Consider the following 17374-nt stretch of genomic DNA (forward strand, 5'->3'; position numbering starts at 1 on the left):
CTGAGACTTTTCATGTGACTCTCTAACCAACTGTTATGTATTTATTTATCTGAGCAAGGGATTCAAAACAAAAATTCTATTAATGCAATTTTAGACTGCTTGCATACACATTATTTAGACTTTTATTCCTTTTGAACACTGTAATGCCCAGCAAACACCAAGTGCTTCTAGATAAAAGGGACATCAGAAAGGAAAAAGAAGAATTTAGTTCTCTTAGACGGGCTGTCACCTCCAAAGCAGGAAAAGTTAGAAAGCATGTTTTATGAAAAATGCATTTAACACTGAGCTTTGTTAGTGTGATGTTTTCCAATATGCCAACATTCTTAGGTTCTCTCTCTAGTACAGACTTTTCTCAGTGTTGCTAACCATTACGTTTCAATTGTTGAAAGGATTATACTCCCTAGCACATGCCATGAATTACAATGTCACGCACGGGCTTTCCAGCCACTGGAACAATGTTCCCAGTTTTGGAAAGACCACATGCAGTTTTGCAAAAATCAGACTATGTGGTTGCAAACTTCCTTACACAAGAGACTTTAATATGAGTCAAATAAAAGGTATCACAGGCTATAAATATTCAGTTTTCAATGGGATGATTAAGGCTAACAAGCAAAGTCCGACAGAAGCAAGAAAAGTACGAGATCTTGCCAAATAATAAAATAACATTTTTATAAAGTATTATATGGCTTTCGTGCCTTGGTAATGAGCATACACAACACTGATATTTTACAAATTGGCAATATAAAAACAAGAGTAGAACTAGAGCATTTTGTGAGCATATAGACTGACTGTTGAGGGGCCTCTGGTCTATAAGTTTCCTCTACAAGTTACACTAAATAAACCAGCCTTCCAACTATTTTAAAAACATTTTCATAAATACATTAAAATCTTGTGCTTTTAGTATATGCTTTTTGACATTTGGCTTACATGTTAACACTATACATCTGGCTGGTTCAAAGGCTTTACTTACTTACTGAGGCTGAATAAGGCACGCACACAGGGATTAGAGTGAAAGCTTTTTAAGTATCGTATATAATAAGTGAAGTCAAATATACAATTTATTTGTCAAAAAAAGACTAGATAAGGAGCAATGTATTTTCTGTGTGCTATAGAACACATTTAGTCGTAATGGTTTTGTACCTTTCCATTCCTGCTCACCACAAAACTTTCTGTAAAATTGTCTTTTGTAAAAACAGTCAATACCATTTTACCCATCAATGTCATACAAAAATATATATGCCGCTATTCAGTCTTCAGCAACGGACTCCACCGGTACTGATGACTTTTCACCATCAGACAACGTGGGTTTCTTTGCATTTGCACAGCAAAATGAACTCAGAGCCCTAATCTTTAAACTGATTTTGTAATTAATTAGCATAAGTAAGTAGGGACTTAAACTAGAATATACAGAACACAGCAGAATGAGGATGGTAGGAGTTAAATACCAGGACATGGCAATTTTCAAGAAAGAGACCAACACAAAATGGGAGACCCAAAGAGATGTGATTAGAAGCGTTAAGAATATTATTATTTTGGATGCCCGCAAAACTTCCGTCTCTGAAGCATCGTGCCCAATCCAGATATTCCCATAAGTAGCCTTCTTCTGCTCTCTAAAAAGGAGAAGTGTGCGACAACTGACCATCACTAGTATCAGCAGGGGAAAGAGGTCTATAATAACCATAAATATTTTATGATAATACAGTTCCACCTGGGGGTCTCCAAATGCAAAGCTGCATTGGTCGTAAAGGAAACCGTGTTGAATGCATAAAGAAGAATTTAACAGGCTTTGGTTTTCCAAACTCTCCCCAAATATTAGATATGGGCAAGAAACTGCAATTCCAGTAATCCATAGAGCGATTACACCTATTACGTGATGTTTACGCCATTTGCCGTTTGGAGGAGTCCGTCGAGGGTGGACAACTCTATTGAGTTTAACGCAATAGAACACAGCCATGTAAAGTGTAAACCAGATCTCCAAAGTGGTGGTCAGTGAAGAAGTAAATAGTCCTATTTTGCAGTAGGTGGCATTAGTAGAAATCCCCGCACTGGAAATAATATTTATAGTATTGACTACCAAGTTCTTGAGCAGATGCACTATTGCAAGGCTAAAAATAAGTGTGAAGGATGTTGGCAGACGTCTCCTAATGCATCTCCAGGTGCAATGAATCAATATGGCATTTCCAACTATGCTCACAAAGATTAAGATACAACAGGCAATTATTTCAATGATGCTTGCCGAAAGCTTCATTTTGATCTTCCCCACAGCTTCCAAATGTACTCTGTCACTTCTCCGCAGCTAAGTGGCATTTAACGGAACCTCTACTTGCCAGCATGTTAAAAAGCAGTACAGAAAGTGGAGACAGACATATGAACCTTCAGAGCCAGAAAAATATGGAATATGCTGCGTGCTGTGAAGCAGCACAATGGACTGTGATGATGGGGGTAAAGTGTTATTATCATGGGACGAGAAGATGGAAAGAAAAACACATGTATACCTGGTAATTAAATCTCCTAGACATGGTAACGGTACAGCAACATGTAATAATAATTCCCCTTGCGAATTCTACTGCAATACATTACCTAGACTGTAAATATACAACTAACTGCAAAGTGATAACTAAATGTTTTAAAATGTGAATTAGGGTATCTGAAAGCATGGGATTTTCATGATATGAAACGAATGTGACCCGAGTAAGTTACTGGCAGAGATTGCATGGTCTTGTAGTTCTTAAAATTATATCAGATTGGAATGGTCCTGAAATATTAAAATGTTTTGGATAAACATTTTATGTTTTTTATATTTATAAAATAATATTATATTTTATTACTGTATATATATTTCAGATTTTCGGGTTTTGTAAATAATAAAATATAAATATAAATAAAAAATAAATATAAATATATCTTAAAGCATTTCCCTTGGTGCTGGTCAAAGTTGAAATTGATGAATAAAAGGATATGGCTACCCCTTTTAAAAAGCTATAATTAACCATACATGTTTTGAAAGGGAATGGTAATGAGTTTAGGCAGGTTGTGGAAGTGAATTACTACAATATGCAAAATGAATAAAATGACACTTGAAATGTTTTTATTAACCAGTGTTGATGTGCTTTTAATAAGTATTAATATGGTAAGGCTTTCCATTTACTTTCACATAAGTACATTTGTAAGCTTTTACAATATGATGCTACTATATGCTTACAAACAACTACAAATCATTCTAGAAATAACTTTGTTTCATGTTGCATTGAAGAATATTCTCTTGAACAGGAGAATATCAACCTGATATATATATATATATATATATATATACTCAAGATTGTAAACTTGCGAGCCCTGCGTCTTAGTCTGTCAATTCTTATCTTGTCATATCCCTTGAATTTATGTATTGTATTAAGCGCTGTGTAAACTGTTTGCGATATATAAATAAAAGATAATAATAATATATATATATATATTTATATATACCGTGTATGTATATATATATATATATATATATATATATATATATATATATATAGTCCATAATGTGCACAAAAAAAGAAACTATAAACCAAGTTTAAAATGCTGCATTTTTTTTCCAGGGTGTTCCATATGGCCATGTGGAGATTAATAGATAATGAAGAGGGGAGGAAAAAGCCATTTCATAAATTGTTCAAATCACTCTAAGAGATGACATACAAACCAAACAAACAGAGAGCGGCCCATTGCACACATACGTGAGCCTTTATGAGGCGTGTTTTAAGAAGAATAAGTTGCTTTATAGTAATGTTTATGCATTTCTCTATTACCTTTATGTTGATACACAAGGCAGCTGAGCTCAGACCCTCATTACGCACAGAAAGCAAGTATTTTAGAATGCTTGGCTCTAGCTTGAAAGTGTCTAACAAGATGGGCCAATCTAAGAGTTGGGCTTGAACCTTACTGTCCGTCTGGCCTTAACGTGCAAGGGACAGTTTTAATCCAAAGTCTGTCTCAGTCCTGCTCTATATAATAAGTTCAGCAAATATGTCTTAAAAAAACATGCAGGACAACACGCTTTCAGTAAAGCCCCAAAGTATATGCGTAGAAATTCTAGCTATTTGGGCACCTATGTTCGATGAATGCGGTTGTACGTTGGCCACGCATGGTCAATGTGCCAAATTCCTTTCAATGTTACAAAGTCTGCACCTGGGGAAGCAAACGTTTAAAAGCTACTTTGGACTGAATAAAAAGAGCCGGGATTTTAAAGAGAATTATTGGGCTGGTTACTGACATTCAGACAGTTGTGAAATGAAGAACGTACCCTTTTTCCATTTTACCATTCCCTCTCTAATGCCAACATTTAAATTATGATAAATTTAAAATTAAGAAGAAAAAAAGAATACCAGACATCAGATCATACATAGTAGATTAAATATCCCAGACTCCAGACATTGAACATTCTGTAACGACGCTACTATGTAATATACACTCTAAGGAGCCATTCTTTGATTTAAATCTCGATTTGTAGGTCTTTTTCCCTCAAATATGCACTTCAGAATTGTAAAAAGGCTGCAAGTTTTCCTTTACCCTGTAAGTATACCACAGGATACCACAGAACAGGCTTTAAATGTAAGAACCTTTCCCTTATTTCTAGGAGATTTTTTCCCCCCAAAACTCAACATATAATTACGCCTTTTTCTGAAGAAAAGTCCCCTTTTTTCAGCTAAGGAACTTTCTATTTCCCCCTATTTAAGATTAACGTATAGTTTGTTTCATGGCATGCGATACATGAATACTGTTCCCATCATCATCCATATTGGCACATCCAAGTATGCTTTATTCTTTTTGGTTTTCAAGAACGTATGTTTTAGTCATTCTAATTCTTCATTCAGACACAGGGATTCATCTGGTATCTACAACAAAGTAAAAAAATCGGTGCACACCCAACAAATACTATTTAAAAGAACCTATCCGAGACATAAATATAAGGGATTCTTATATGGCCAATCCTCTCCATGGTAAGCAATATAGCCATGTTAGTATTAGATAGGCCTCGCAAAACCTGAGGTACTTTGACGCAGTGGTGGGCTAAGCAATATAAGGCTATATAGTGTAGTGAATCCTCTGTATTTATGCTTTAGATAGGTGCTTTTTAAACAGTAATTGTTGGGTGTGCGCTAATTGCTAGGTTGACATAATAACTACAAGCTATATATTCTTTAAATATTTCTGTAGTTTTTTTGTAACATACAAATAACATTAACTTCTACATTATAAAGAATTTTAGAGACATTATCATCTGTCAATAAATTATTCCATATCTCAGAACCTTGCAAGCAACATTTCTTTAATTTACAGGCAAAAGTTATCCATGAATTGTGATATAATGCAGCAAAATGTTCGGATCTATAGACAGACTGATGTAGCATAAAATATTGCAGTTAAGTGTTTTCTACATCAAACAAAGCTTAAAAAAGAAAGCATTACACAGACACTATCTCCCACGGCTTAATTCTATGGGTATAATGGAAGCCTGAGAACATCGGCAGACAAGTTGATTTGCAAGCAGAAGTTCTTGCTTCTGGTTTTCACGTCAAGTGAGGTTTTCCTGAAAATTATAATTACAATTACTCACAAAGGAAAGTAACAAAAGGAAAAAAAATAGCAATGGTTTCTTTCTTCTTTTTTTTTATTGGGTCTGCAGCCGAAGACACGTGATTTATGTTACTGAAATGAGTAAGTTCCATGCAGAGTATCATATCATCCCATCTAAGGTTTACTCAGAGTTTTTCCTTGTTTTAAAGTTCAACAGTTCATAGGGGCACTGCAATTTGATGAGTTTTGCGGCAGAAGAGAAGGTTTAAGTGCTTGCAGTGTTTTTAAGCTCGAGAAAAAGAATAATCATTATTTTTTAAGAAATATTAATCAACAGAACCTAATCCCTTAAAACTGTTTCTCTCAAAAAAAAGGTGAAGAAAAAGAAAGATGTGGATGGACGAGCCTCTTGATAAGCAGTAGACTTGTGAATTCAGATTTGTAATTTTTGTCAATTTGTATAAATGTCCGAAAACAAGGATGGGACCCCCAGCGAAACAAACGAAAATGAAGCAAAATGAGTTCCGAATTTTCATTTACATTTTGTTGTTTTTTTTCCACTCTTACTCACACTCTCTCTCAATGTCTTCCAACCTTCTCCACTAACTGCTTCCACACCCCTGTCTACTTTCACACTGCACTCTTCTCTTGGCTCTTCTTGTTCTTCAGTGCTCCTTCTTCTGTCTCCTTTGTCTGCTTCTCACCCTGTCTTCTTTCTTAGTCCCTGTAAACCTGGCCTTCCGCAAAAGAGCTGAGCCTCTGGGCACACCCTCTCCCCGATTGGCGGAACGGGGGAAGAACCCTTATGCAGAAGTACACCAAGAGGCAAATTTGTCTTCATTATTCTGGCCTCCCGCCGCACTTGCGCAAAAGTCGGGACCCTCCATGCACACCTTCCCCCGATTTAGGGGAGAGAGCGGGTCCAGAGGCTCTTCCCCTTTGCAGAAGTTTACTGGGAGACCAGGTTCACAGAGAAGTACACAAAGAAAAAAGACAAGTGGAGAAGCAGAGGAAAAAAGTGAGAAGAACAAGAGGCAAGACATGAAGCAGAGCTGCGGAAAGGAGATGGGGTCACGGAAGTGGTCAGCGGAGAAGGTAGGGAGTGAGAGAATGAGAGAGTGAATGTGAATGTGGGTGACGACAAATTTCTTTTCTGAATGGAAAAAGCAGTCTGAATTTCATCGAATCCTAAGGGACAGAAAATGAAATATGTAAATCAAAAAAAGAATACACCAAAAAAGAAATGAAAAATGTGTTCTAATTGTTTTTGGTCCATTTCACAAGTCTAATAAACAGTATAAAACATGCAAATGCTTATGAGACAAAGTGGTATGTGTGGACTAGCTGAAAAAGGAATGACTAAGTATGGTTTTTAACCTTTTGTATGCCAGAAAAAAACAAGCCTTCCAAATACAAGCAAGCCATATGATTCTCTCATCTACTTGCATTGCATAAAAAATAAAGTCTTGATTGACAACAGATGAACTGAAGTAATGAGTAGACACAGCATAGAACTGGGTTGTATCCCTATACTGGTAGACACATCAATATATACAAAGTATGTAGCCAAAAGCACAGATAGAGCTGCTATCAAATTTATGGCAAATTCATAACAGGCCCCAAAAACAAGATCATACTTGATTCATTTCTGCCTGGAGCTAATCCAATATTTAACAAATCCTTATTCTACTCAGCTGTGCTGTGGCTAGCGTGATCTAATCAGAATGGAAACTTAGAGACACTAAGCAAATGGACACAGCAACATATTTACCTTTAAATTGGGCCTAGGGCACCTCCCTGTCCTCGAGTGATGTCTGCACCGCCGTATCTTAAAGTAGCGCAGCCTCCATAGTGTAAATGGGCTGTTTGGGGAGATCAAAGATCTCCCCTGTAACAGGCCCATTGAGCAGCAGGAGATCGGGGGGGAGATCGGGCAACATGTTGCCTGGTTTGTCAGCAAGGCCAGGATACATCACTGATTGGACACCTATATATATATATATATATATATATATATATATACCGTATTTGCTCGATTATAAGACGAGGTTTTTTTCAGAGCAAATGCTCTGAAAAATACCCCTCGTCTTATAATCGAGGTCGTCTACTAATCAGACCTCAAAATGTCCGGTGGGGCCATGCTACTTACCGGGCTTTGGTCGCGAGCAGCAGGAGAACAAGAAGCTAGCAGCGTGTCACATAACTCTGCCTCCCCCCTCCTTCCTCTGGGGGCGGGGCCAGAGAAGTTGCACGCACAGCGGGCCCCTGCAGAAGTCTTGAGTGAGAGATCAGCAGTTCAGGTAAGGGGGTGGGGGGCTGGGGGGTTTGAGCGTGTGTGTGTATATGTGATTAATGGAATGAATGAGTATTTAAATGTTTGTGAATGAGTGTGTGTTAGTATGGATGTGTAAGGGTGGTGGTGGTAGCATGGCATAGGGAGGCTGTACTCACACTCCTATCATCCTAGGTTCCAGCATGTACTGGCTGCCTTGGCTTGATAGGGGGTGTGATTGCTGTTAGCAGTTATATATATATCTCCAGAAATGCCTTTTAACCCCCTATATGCCACTCTGCCCCATGATATGCCTTTTAACCCCCTATATGCCACTCTGGCATATAGGGGATTAAAAGGCATATCATGGGGCAGAGTGGCAAATAGGGGGTATAAGGCATTTCTGGGGGCAGAGTGGCAACCCTGGGGGCAGATGTGCATAACTGGGGGGGGCAGGTTGGCAAATAAAAGGAAATAAAAAAATATATATTTTTCTCAATCATAGCTTTTATTAAATATGAAAATATTGTTTACATGAATTAATATTTACTAGTAAAACTTTTTTTCCTATAGGGTAGTCTTATATTCAGGCTTTTTGTTTTTTTCCTAAATTAATATTTAGATTTTGGGGGGTCGTCTTATAATCAGGGTCGTCTTATAATCGAGCAAATACGGTATATATATGTGAATTCCTGCTAAGCATTAGAACCACTTTTAGATGAGACTTAAAAGTTACATTATCAAGGAGAAAGGTTTATTTGTAGGTGGAAAGTGCTTTTAACTTTTCACTCATCTATTATTGAATAATATATGGGCAATGGATTTGGGCCTAAGCAAGTTAAGCAGACAGCTGTGTACCCAGGGACCTATCTTTTTATACCTATTGTAGTTTTATAGCCACCAAATGGTTTATTTGATTTATAAATCACTTGCCAAAGACACATGACTTGTGTTATTGAAATAAGCAAATTATTTGCAAAATATAATGCAATAAAGAAAGCAAGTTCACTTCACTAGGACTTTGAGATTTGTCTCCTTTAACCCTTAAAGGACAATGGGTTGTCTTTAAACCCATTAACCCCTTAAGGATAATGGGCAGTCCCTAAACCCATTGAAAACAATGCATTTTGAGCCCGTACGTGAAGGGGTTAATATTTTGACATTAAGACAAGTGTCAAAGATTAAATATTTTCAGCATTTACATATTCAGACAAGAGCAGTAGCAAGAAGTCTTTGACTTAGGAGACATCACAGACATAAACTGTCTCATGAAGCAGCCCTGAAACAACCTCACTCCACTTCCAGAAGCAGAACGAGCTGCTGACGCAAGCTTGGAAATTCAATAGCTGTGAAAAGGTTATTTTGATTGAATTTCCAAACGGCTGCAATATAAAACTACATTATAATTAATTATACAGGAGATCATGAATATTACAAGATTTACCAGTTACAAAAGAGACCGTTCCTTGCAGTCCAATAGGCTGCAGCTAGCGTAACACATCTTGGCAGCAAACTGAGCAAAGAATATGGCTCTTACATATGGAACATACAATATGACCCAAGAGTTCACAGGCCTGCCAAATGCAACTTTTAAAAAGAAAGTCAAATTAGAATTGCTAGGTGCACCCATGGTGGGAGGTGGTCAGGAGTCAAAGTTTCCTTAGTATACCAAGAACCTTTGTATTGTTCCTAACACCAGCACTATTAACTCCAGGCACAATCCCAAGACAACATTCTCAAAAGCCAGGTTAAACAGCTGCTAGATTTTTTTTTCATTGGTACCTCAACTCTACACGATTTTAGGAGGAAATTTTTTGAAATAATAATGATAATCTTACGGTGTTTGTTTTTCTGACCTCTGAAATGAAGCCTAGTTTACAGCACAGATGTCTTTTTCCCTCTAAAGTTCAAACAGATGTTAAGGATAAATAGTGCTAAGGTTTTACTCCTAAAATACTATATGAATTACTAAATACAGCCCAAACTCTCCGGGGCTTAGTTAAAAAGCAGCTGCACACCTTTACTTTACTCATTCCATCTCACGCAACAAAAATATAAGTGGCCAAAAGGGTTAAATGTAGTTCTTTTTTTCAACATGGCTTATCCATATGTAGCTATAGATACTGACTTGACTGTAATTTACTGACGTTACGGTCTGTAGACTATGAATGGTCCTTAGGTTGATATAAGTATTGTGAAAATGTATGTCTATAGAAAAAAAAAATGTGTACATTTTTTTTTTATATTATAAAACAATTGAAAAAGAGAATATACCGTTTCACAAATATAATTTAAAACTGACGTTAGCTTTAAGATTTCATAATAGCTATTTAGTTTTTGAGATAAAAAGTATACGTATTGTAGCCCATCCCCACCAACAGTCCCGCATTTCCCATGACAGTCCAGTTTTTTGGAGGTCCTGTCCCGTCAAATTTGGGTCTGTCCTGGCATAAAAATATTGTGTTTTAACTGTGTATATCTAAGACACATACATAGCCTAAATGCTTGTTAATAAGCTCCAAACGACCTAGTATCTCTACTGGGCAGCCTAGAGCTCAATGCTGCAGGATCACGCAGAGTGCGTGGCCCCACCTTCTTTAGGCTCCACCCCTTTCCCCAAGATCCAGGAAGGAAATGGCTCCACCCCCTGGATTTTAAATGTCTCTTTGTCTTCATAGCTACTCACTTGTTAAAGGAGTCAGAAGTAATGCAGTTTAAAGGCACATTAGATTCCTTTCAGTATTCCTGATGATCTCTAAACATGCTATAAATCATAAACAAAGTCAACCTCATGACCTACCAACTTTACAACCCACCCTCAATGGCCATTTTCATCATCATGTATCACTAAAAGAGGTGATATTTATCTGTTTGAGAGCTGGTTTTCTCCTTCAACCCCCCACTATTCTCTTCCATCATCAATTAATCTGAGGGTATTGATTGTCATCCCAGGAGAGCAACTAAGATCTGCACTCTACCAGCTGATGCTATATTTTCTTCTCCGAATGAGTAAAATATGATAATGATTTTGTTAGAATTATAAACTGTAAATAAATTATAAATCGTAACAACAAACAATAGTATCCTGGTAGCTGAAACATATGCTTATTTCTAGTACTTCTGAAAGTAGGTACAGGAAGCATACAAGCCTTAGGTTTGGGGGCCTTATCAGCTTCATCGGGAACACTATCCATCACTGAAGGATTCTATAAAACATTTTATAGCCAATAACCATGTAGACAGGGCTGCTTTACATCAGGACCATCTCTGTTTGACAACCTAGTTCCTTCACGTCCCACGTCTCAGACAATACATTGTCCCGGAATGAGAGCTTTCGGGTGGCACTTTACATTGAAAATGATTGAGCTCAGTTTCGTCTTCAGACGAACGTAAAGAATTGAGCTCGCCCACAAAGATTATTGGCAATCTTCGTGGGCGGCACAGACATGGCAGAGGAGAAGTGAAAACCAAGGTTGTGTGGAGAGATCGAGCAAGGCTCAGCCAAGTAAGCTGGCAAACTGGGGTGGAGACAAGGTTTGCACTGAGAAGCTGTTAGAGGACAAAGTTGGCACTAGGAAGCTATTTTAGGACAAGGTTGGCAATGGGAAGCTGTTTTTTTGGAGTAAGTTGGCACTGGGAAGGTGTTTTTTGGGATATGTTGACAATGGGATGCTGTATTTTGAAACAAGGTTGGCAATATGATGAGAGATTATATTTATAATTTACTGCATGGTTAGAATTTTATTTTCAAGAATATACTTACACCAATATATCTTTTATTTATACATTAATAAATGCGTACATTTTTTCTGCAGTTTATCATATATGGTTAGTGATTTATACATGTTTTAAAAGTTCCTGCTCATTGAGAAACAAGAAATGTCTAACATGTATAGAAGTATGACCTTTTTTATGTAGCCAGTGATTGCGTAAATACTGAAAATGCACTGGCAAATATGTTTTCGCCAGTCCCAAGCAAACTTTGATGCCATGCACTCCTCAAAGTAAGTGTCCTTGAATGGCAATTAGGAAATGTGGTCACCCTAATAGATGTACAGTAATACCTATATTTCACACCATGTTGTGGGACCTGAAATGTTACTGTGAGGGCCACTCAAATCCAAAATTTTACTTTGATCCTCTAACAACAAACACATCTGAAAACAGCAAAGAGGAAAAAAGTGAGTTCATGCATAATTAGATGGCGAATAATACATTCCTTATTTATTTAACCCTTATAGCTAGGAGGTTGCAGTGGGAGAGGTTAGTTGTATGCATGAGCATAAAAAAACACATTTTGAAATGACAGCAGCTTATGAGTTCAAAATATGAAAACAAATGGAAATTGAAAAGCATAATCTTCAAAGGAACATTTCCCTGCAATGCAAACAAATGGAGACTTCAGATCACTGCTGGGTAATTGCATATAAAAGGACCAGGCACAACCATAAATAACTTTACAAGATAAAATTATGGAGTTAAGACTGTTTACTTTGCCCCTTAATACTTTGCGTGTTATACAAAATAAATATTTTTTAACACATTTCAGACATATAATGTCATTTCTGATACATCTGGCACTCTTATTTGTCTTTATGTTCCATATTTAGGTTAAGCTGGCATGTTTTCCTCAAAATGTCCAACTCTTAATTAGCGGTTTCTGGGCAATAAACTACTCAAGTAGAATAAACAGAAATGGTTTTAAAAAGGTGCTACATTTTTTAAGTAAAATGTTATTAAAGTTTACAAGACAGTGAGCTTGATTTCTGCACAAAGCACACATTCATTATTGCCATTTCTTGAGCAAGTATTCATGGCACCAAGTATTAAAAGAAATGCATACGGTCTTCAGTATACATTAAATCTCATGTGACGCCATGTTGGCCCTGTATATCTGGAAGTATTATTATTATTTATTGTTTTATATAGCACCATCAGATTCTGTAGCTCTCTACAATGGATAGACAGGACATGACAAGTAGTATATAACATAACAAGATGACAAAAACAGGTGAGGAGGCTTAAATGAGCATGTTCTATAAATGAATAAAAGAAGAAGCTCCATTTTAAACACAAAGAGGTGACACGTGTAAATGTTCCTCAAAATATATAACGTGTATTAGATTGGTTAATGGAATGGTTTTATACTAAACGGCAATTGGCTTGTTTTGTGAGAAAAGAAGGGAGAGAACTTTGGGACAGAAGATAATGCTGGGATTGCCACAAGCTGCTCCGTATATCATCAAAACTCACAGACTCTAGGTAATTCAATAACATTAGGATAATGACATATTTTAACGTTCTGTCAACAGAAGAATCAGGAAATCTTATCAAAACCATGGGAAACTGGATGCCTTTCAAATCTATTTAAATTACTGCAAGGTGTGAAACTCTTAAAAGCTGATCTCTTCAAGTCGGAAACCAACAGCAACAAAGCTGATATTTTTCTTAGTTCTACTTGGCACAGCAAATTTGCACTCATGTAGAAAGTCTCTGTTTTCGTTGGTTTGTTGTTCTGGTTCTTGACCAAAAAAAATGGAAGCTTCTACAAAGCAAAAGGAACTCAATATAATTTATTGGTTGGTAAATCTATCTGGAAGCAAGCCAAGTCTAGCTGGAACAAGAGAGGGTTGCCACACACACACAGGACATTTTGGAACACAGCTTTGTACTTACTTTCTGATGTCATAGGTTGAAGGATACCAAGTTTACCCACTTTGCAGAGTTTTGGCCTGATCCATGGATGCAGCCAGAAACTATGTAGCTTTTCCCACAAAAAAACACTATAGTATGCTGAAAATGATATATAAACGTTAAATCAAATGCCGTCATTAAAATTTGGTTAAATGTTCCTTTAATATTTTACCAATTATCGGTTCAAAATAGTAGCAGGGAAAACTACGAGGGTTTTTTCTAAATGGTTAAAATTAGAAGATTATTACATAAATGTACATGCAGAGAGGCAGGCGTGGATGACTTTAACATAGGAGGTGTAGGCAGAGACAGCTAGTAAACTATGAAGATGGCAGGATTTCACATAGCCACGACATGATGTAAGCGAAACATTTGTGGAAACCTATGCAAACTTCTCTGGCATGTGAACTATTAATAAATGCAGAACAAGTTGTGTAATTGCTACAACTGTATGTATATTTAAAGTGTAACCATTAATCCATGGAAAATATGCCCTGCCATAGCTCAGTACAATTGAAAACAGCAAAAGATATGACATCACACTTTCAAGTATGTAAACGGATCTTAAAAAGAAAGGCTTAGCATGGGTAAAGCAGTTATAGCTGTAAGTAAAAAGGACTGAACCCAATGCCTGTGAACAGATATTGCACTGCTTTTAATATATTAATTCATGGTGGTCACTGCCCTAATCCCTTACAAATGGCCACATCCCCAGCCCCACCATGCCGAGGGATGCTTAGCCTTAGGCAGCGCATTGAGATGCTAAGGAGGTCTGCTAAGACCTCTGATTATAAATTGGCCGGTTACAATGGAGATTTCTGTAAAAATCTCCATTAAAACAAGGGTTTTTTTAAACATTGTTAGAAACGTTATATGTTCTTTGTTCTCCATACAAAACACTAAACTAAATTTCCCAAGCAACAAAAAGGCTCAAAATCAACATAAATGTTACCAGGTGAAAACAAGAGCAACCAATAAAAGGGATGAATGTGTCACAATGTTGTGCTTGTTGATTTTGTGATAGGTCTCAAGCTTTGAGCGTTCCAAAGTACAAAACAGAGGGAAACAATCACAGAAATTAAAAGCCCAAGGAAACACGATACCACAGTGGAAAATGGCCGGTGTTTTAATTGGGCAAGAATCAACTTACTACTTTTTCATACTATAAAAACAAGTTAGCCTATCCAAAAAGGCCTCTAGAAATATTTATCTTCAATTAATCTACAGAACATCTACTAGAACAAGCTGTTCTAATAATATACTTAAACAAAATGGAAACTTTTGTTGATTTTTCCTTAAAGTTATTGACATGGTTATAGACATGGGATCATATACATGATTTATCTTCTCCTATTCTCATAAAAAAATCACATCAGTTCTGAAGACTGGCTAAGCACATCAAGAATATTCAACTACTTCAAAACAGGGTTAATTGTGAGGAATAATCTTACTGTTTCTGAGAACAGGACTTGAAACAGCTTATGGAGTTCCATATTTCATGGTTTGGTATTCTATAGTTACTTAAGTTTGAGACTTCTCATTTGTTTCCTGCTACCAGCTGCCTCTACTGAAAGCAGGAAGCATACTTTTCTTTTAACATTAAAATATGGCTGGGGTGATAGTTTATTACATAGACACCTTCTTTAGGTACCTGTTTCCTGACAAAAGAGAAAAACGCATGATAGTGCCCACCACACATGCCAACATAGGCAGCAATCTAGTAGACCTATATGCTAGGGCTAGAGTAAGTTTATGGAAAATCAAATTTACGATGTCTAAAAATTGCCTAACTAGCTTTAGGATGCAAATGAGTAACTGTAGAACTATGGGTAAGGTCCACATTGTTTTATCTTGCATTATGGAATTGACTTCTAGGCAAGTCAAAAGACGAAAACATCATATTAAATGACATAGATCAAGGAATACCAAGAAAAACAAAGAAACAAAGTTGGCACGTGTATTAAACTTAAATAATTAATAAGTGAAAAGTATTTTTAAAAAGGGCAGACTACAAGCATCTCCTTTGTGTTGGTTGCATAATGTGCGAGTAGCTTATCCTTTACAGCAAAGGTGAAGAAGGAGTGCAACAGGTTCACTTAATGTAACATGAGCCCACTGCTGCTCTGCTTCCCCTGGGCAGTAAAAGAGAGGTTGCTTGCACAGTGTGTGAACAACACAGAGGTAAGCTGTGGGCCTCAGTTGTTGCCTGCCCAGTCGCAGTTGCGACCCCAGCTACTGTGGTTGTTGCGTGCTCAAGGGGCTGCTGCTATAGGCCCCCAGGAATCACCGGCCCCCAGGAAGCCCCTTTTGACCCAAAGTTGAGAAAAAAGTATTTTCACTCTGTTACCCTCTCTAACACTCTGTTACTTAGGAAATCAAATCCATTCCATGTGGGCTCACAGAAGTAGAAGGCACGCCAAAAAATCTTTCAAATATGGTCTGGCATGTAACGCTCACTCTTGAATGGGAATTTCAGTATAAAATACCTTTGAAGTGTCCTGGCAAAACCGTTGGAGGACTTGTTTAACCAGTCACTATTGGCAGGGGTAGTTTCAGAAGACTAGAATTTGTCAATCATAGTACCACTTCACATAAAAGGTAGCAGGGAAGACAAAGGCAACTACAGACGAGTAAGTTTTACACATCAGTAGTTGGCAAAATAATTAAAACCATGCAAAGTATTGTTAAATATCTGTAAATGGTTTACAACATCAGAAACACCGCAGGTTTACTACAGGGAGATCCTGTCTGGGTAACTAAAATAATACGCACTGGAGGACCTGTTGATATAGCCTTCCTAGATTTCAGTAAGGCATTCAACACTGTCCCCCATTACTACACAAATTGTAGTCTTTGAGTTTGGATGCCAAAATAGTTTAGTGGGTAATGCAATGGTAGAGTAACAAGAGGCAGAAGGTTATAGTTAGTGGTGTTACTAATGAGGTACCCCAGGGATCAGTATTGGGGCCTGTACATTTTAATATTTTTATTAATAAAATAGTAATAGTCACTAATATAATAATATGAATGGTGTGACGGCTGCAGTTTAACGTTGTTAAATCTAAAATAATGCATTTGGGAAGTAAAAATCTCAAGGCAGAATATAGCATTGGGGACACTTGTCAGTAACAACAGAAGAGATGGACTTAGGAGTAATTATTTCTGATGATTTATAGGCAAGCAAACAATGCAATAAAGCAGGCAGGGTGCTGGGTTGTATAGTGAGAGGCGTTAGTAGCAGCAAGAGAGAGGTGGATTTGCCACATTTGCCACCAGATCTCTGGTCAGGCCTCACCTATTGTTGCATTGTGTACAGTTCTGGAGACTCCATCTCCAGACGGATAATAACACATAGGAGAGAGTTCAGAGAAGGGCTACAAAAATGGTAAGTGGTTTGCAGGGTGAAAATTATCAGGAAAGACTAAGGGGTCTTAATATGTTTAGCTTAGAGGAAAGAAGAGAAAGGTGAAATGCAACACGAACATTTAAACTAAAACGAGAGGGCCAGAGGCTTAGATGTAATGTAATACAGTGAGACAATTTAAACATGCACAGGATAGACATGTATCATCACTATGGCACTAGACCAAAGACTGATAGGGGTTTGAATCCCTTACATCAGGAAAAATGGGCAGACTATATGGGCCGAATGGCTTGTACATCCCATCAAATTCTATGTTTCTATGTAAATGTTTCGTTGCTGTTTATGGTGAAGAAATGTTTGTATTGGTTTGTTTATGTAAACCCAAAGTGACGTCAGTGTGTTTTTTACATCCATTCCTTGAAATTAAGTGAAGAAAATGACTATAAAAAAAAGAGACTCTGTCCGGGCATCTACTGTATTTCTTA

The 17374-nt window shown here is 37.2% G+C and overlaps 2 protein-coding genes across 3 annotated transcripts in view; both read right to left on the bottom strand.

Annotated features, from left to right (window-relative positions):
• SNCAIP (synuclein alpha interacting protein) overlaps nt 1–17374 on the bottom strand; it is a 95826-nt gene that overhangs the window by 56040 nt on the left and 22412 nt on the right. The gene's annotated exons all lie outside the window — the stretch shown is intronic.
• On the bottom strand, nt 1020–2362 carry LOC128503838 (olfactory receptor class A-like protein 4). The gene has a single exon (XM_053474036.1). It carries the CDS (start codon nt 2246–2248, stop codon nt 1247–1249), a length of 1002 nt encoding a protein of 333 aa, XP_053330011.1. The 5' UTR covers nt 2249–2362; the 3' UTR covers nt 1020–1246.

This window comes from Spea bombifrons, chromosome 1, assembly GCF_027358695.1.
Source record: "Spea bombifrons isolate aSpeBom1 chromosome 1, aSpeBom1.2.pri, whole genome shotgun sequence".
Classification (NCBI taxonomy): Eukaryota; Metazoa; Chordata; class Amphibia; order Anura; family Pelobatidae; genus Spea; species Spea bombifrons.